The 3655-nt window shown below is 36.9% G+C and overlaps 1 protein-coding gene across 1 annotated transcript in view; it reads left to right on the forward strand.

Moving 5' to 3' along the window:
- Nucleotides 1-3655, forward strand: part of GPR158 (G protein-coupled receptor 158) — an 801760-nt gene that overhangs the window by 432761 nt on the left and 365344 nt on the right. The window contains exon 4 of the mRNA XM_007936378.1: nt 1177-1400. Within this exon, the coding sequence (XP_007934569.1) occupies nt 1177-1400 (224 nt within the window). The remainder of the gene's footprint in view (nt 1-1176; nt 1401-3655) is intronic.

The following is a 3655-nucleotide window of genomic DNA, read 5'->3' on the forward strand; positions in this document are numbered from 1 at the left end:
ATTAGTGTATGTTATTAATTAGATATTTGTCAATACTAAATTCAAGAATTAAAGTGAATCTTTACCTATTGGGCTTCAGAGCTCAGTTAATTTTAATAATTGTGACATAGGAGTAAAAAAAGACCCCACTGCCATCAACTCAATTCCAAGTCATAGTGACCCTATAGGACAGAGTGCAGCTGCCCATAGGGTTTCCAAGGCTATAAATCTTTACAGAAGCAGACTGCTTCATCTTTCTCCCACAGCAGGGCTGGTGAGTTCTAACTGCTGACCTTTTGGTTAGCAGCAGATTGCCTTAACCACTATGCAACCCATAGCTCCTTAACTGAGACGTTGTTGTTGTTATTATGTGCCATCGAGTCAGACCCGACTCATAGCGACCCTTCCTTGGGTTTCCGAGACAGTATCACTATGGAAGTAGATTGCCCCATCTTCCTTCCGAGAAGTGGCTGGTGGGTTTGAACCTCCAGACTTCTGGTTAGCAGTCAAGTGCCTTAAGCACTATGCTACCAGAACCAAGACATTAGAATCTAAAATTAAAGGGCAGATCAATAACAGCAGTTAGTTAATAGTGTGGAAATGTCCTATGGGCAGGCAAATTGGGAAATTACATGATATCCTGTAAGTCTAGATTGTACTCTGGGTAAAGGGTGCACCATCATTATGCAATTGCACATGGAACAACTGTTGATTAAGTACCATTTTATCCAATTTAAACTTAATTAAGGAGCAATCAAAGCCTTATTTTGGATTCTGTGCCATGTAGGTCAAGAAGTTCCAAAAGTGTTAGGCATATTTTCTTGGTATGGGAAAGCCATCAACTTTCTTAGTGCTCTTCCTGGTTAATTCTTTAGCAAGTATATGTGAAATATGGTTTGTACCATAAGGAGTATCAATTGCTAAGTGGTTGATAATGATAGAGAAGATTCAGAAAACTGTTTCTTGCCCTTGAGAAGTTTTATTCCCATTATTGTTAATTTTCTTCAATTAGCCTGAATGACAATTTTTAAAAATCAAGTAAAAATTTTTTTTTCTTTGGTCCAAGAGGGCTGACAAAATGTTTTTAATGAATGGGGAAAGAAATCATGAAGAAAAGATATGTTTTAACTTTGTACTCAGTCTCACCTGTCTCAGAAGTGCAATGACACTGTGTCTGGTTTTATTTGGAACTTTCAGGAAGGGGTCCAGATCAACAATATGCAAGAAATGCAAAAGATGTGTCAGAAGAAGCCCATGTCTGCCTACCTTGCAGGGAGGGCTGTTCCTACTGTGCTGATGACAGCCCGTGCTTTGTTCAGGAGGATAAATATTTGCGACTTGCTATCATCTCTTTCCAAGCCCTGTGTATGCTGCTGGACTTCATTAGCATGCTGGTGGTCTACCATTTTCGCAAAGCAAAGGTAAACCCAGGTACCCTGGTTATGATCTTTCTTTTTATTATGGAATAACGTTTTTAAGAAACAGAAACAAACAAACAAACAAAAACTAAAGATTTTCCAAATCCCACTTACATCTGTACTAAGCAAAATTTTTTAAAATAATGTTTGGACTACAGTATGAAAGTTATATTCTTTAGCTTCCTAGGATAAATAAGGATTAAAAATAAGGAACTCTATTATAGCATTTTCTTCTACAGAATGTTTTCCCTTATTTAGTCTGAATTTGATTGCCTCGTTGCCTGAAGGGACTGACTTTTACATCATCTGTGTGGTATCTAGAAGAACTTACTCTGCCATCATGCAATATGTTGTTAATTTTTTCCATATCTAGAAAGCTTGGTGATGTTCTTTATATTTTACTTTTACTTCTCTTAGCCACACTTGATTATGGTAAAAGAACACTTGACTAATTTTGAATAATTATACTTTGAAGAATAATTTATGCATGACTTTGTATTTGGTCTTATATTAGTATCCCAGAATAATGGTAATCCTGAGAAGAATTTATATGGATTTTGAGAGAGCCTATCCTTTAGTTTGTTCTGAGAAATCAAAAGAGTAGTATAAGGATTTGTAGGCTTCTTAGGTGTGGTCAAGATGCTAAATTGTTCAGGGCAAAGATTTCTAGGCAGTTTATTCCACCTGATTAATTATCTTTAGTGTAATTTTTGGTTTTGTTGCCTTTAGAAACTTACCTATGCCATTGGGGGGGAAAATGCATATATATATATATATATATATATATATATATATATATATATATACACACACACACACATTTTCCATCTTTTCTGAATACAGATGACCCCTTCATGTTGACAAAGGTGTACAAATTGGTTTAGACTACAGAACTCATTAACAGTATAAAATGTTCCCCTTAAAAATTAAAAATAAAACAACAAATAAAAACCTCTCTGTGAATTACAAAGCTTCAAGTTAACATAAAATAACTCTATTACAAAGCTTCAAGTTAACATAAAATAACTCTGTTGGGATTCCATGAGGATGTATCCATTATGTTACATTATGGACTTTAGTGTTGTCATTATTGGATGCTGTGGAGTTGGCGCCAACTCTTAGCAACCCTATGTATAGCCAAACGAAACATGGCCCAGTCCTGTGCCATCCTCACAGTAGTTGCTATGCTTGAGCCCATTCTCATAGCAACTCTACCAATCTTCCTCTTTGAGGTTTTCCCCTTTTTTGCTGACCCTCTACCTAAGGCATTTGACTGCTAACCAGAAAGTTGGTGGTACAAACTTACCAGCCACTCCTTGGAAGGAAGATTGGGCAACCTGCTTCCATAGAGATACTACCTGAGAAACCCAAGGCAGGGTCGGTATGAGTCAGGATCGACTTGACAACAGTGAGTTCGAATTTTGAGTTTTCTGCTTTACAAAGTGTGATATCCTGCTCCAGGGATCCTTCTGACAACATGACTAAATTATGCGAGATGAAGGCTGGCTGTTCTCATTTCTAAGGAACATTCTGGCTGTACTTCTTTCAAGGCAGATTTGTTCGTTCTTCTGGCAGTCCATGGTATTTTCAGTATTCTTCACTAACACCACAATTCAAAGGCATCATTTCTTCTGCCATCTTCCTTACTCATTTTCCAGCCTTCACATGCATATGAGCTGATTAAAAATACCATGGCTTGTGTCAGGCACACCCTAATTAGGCTTCAAAGTGACATCTTTGCTCTTCAACACATTAAGTCTTGGGAGCAGATTTGCCCAATGTAATACGTCATTTGATTTTTTTCACTGCTGTTTCCATGGATATTGATTTGGATCCAAGTAAAATGAAATCCCTGACAGCTTTAATCTTTTGTCCATTTATTGTGTTGTTCTTTATCAGTCCAGTTGTAAGGATTTTTTGTTGTTGTTGTTGAGGTGTAATACATATTGAAGGCTATAGTCTTTGTTCTTCATCAATAAGTGATTCAAGTCATCTTCAATTGCAGCAAGCAAAGTTGTGTCACTTTAGTTATGGACTTTAGTAGTTATCTTAAATATAATTTCATTAACAGAAGCATACAACACAAATTAACATTTAGCTTTAAGTCAGCAAGAGAGTGAAAATAGGCAAATTGTTTTTCATTTAACTACTACTACCTTTTTTTACATGGGTGTAGCACAGAGTAGCAGGCCGGGAGAGCAGGAGAAAGGGGTAAAACCCAGGAAGCCAAAGAGAAGAGCAATCAGCCAAAGGGATTA

This window comes from Orycteropus afer, unplaced genomic scaffold (genome assembly GCF_000298275.1).
Source record: "Orycteropus afer afer isolate SDZICR_OR568_19922 unplaced genomic scaffold, OryAfe1.0 scaffold00035, whole genome shotgun sequence".
NCBI classification, from domain to species: domain Eukaryota; kingdom Metazoa; phylum Chordata; class Mammalia; order Tubulidentata; family Orycteropodidae; genus Orycteropus; species Orycteropus afer.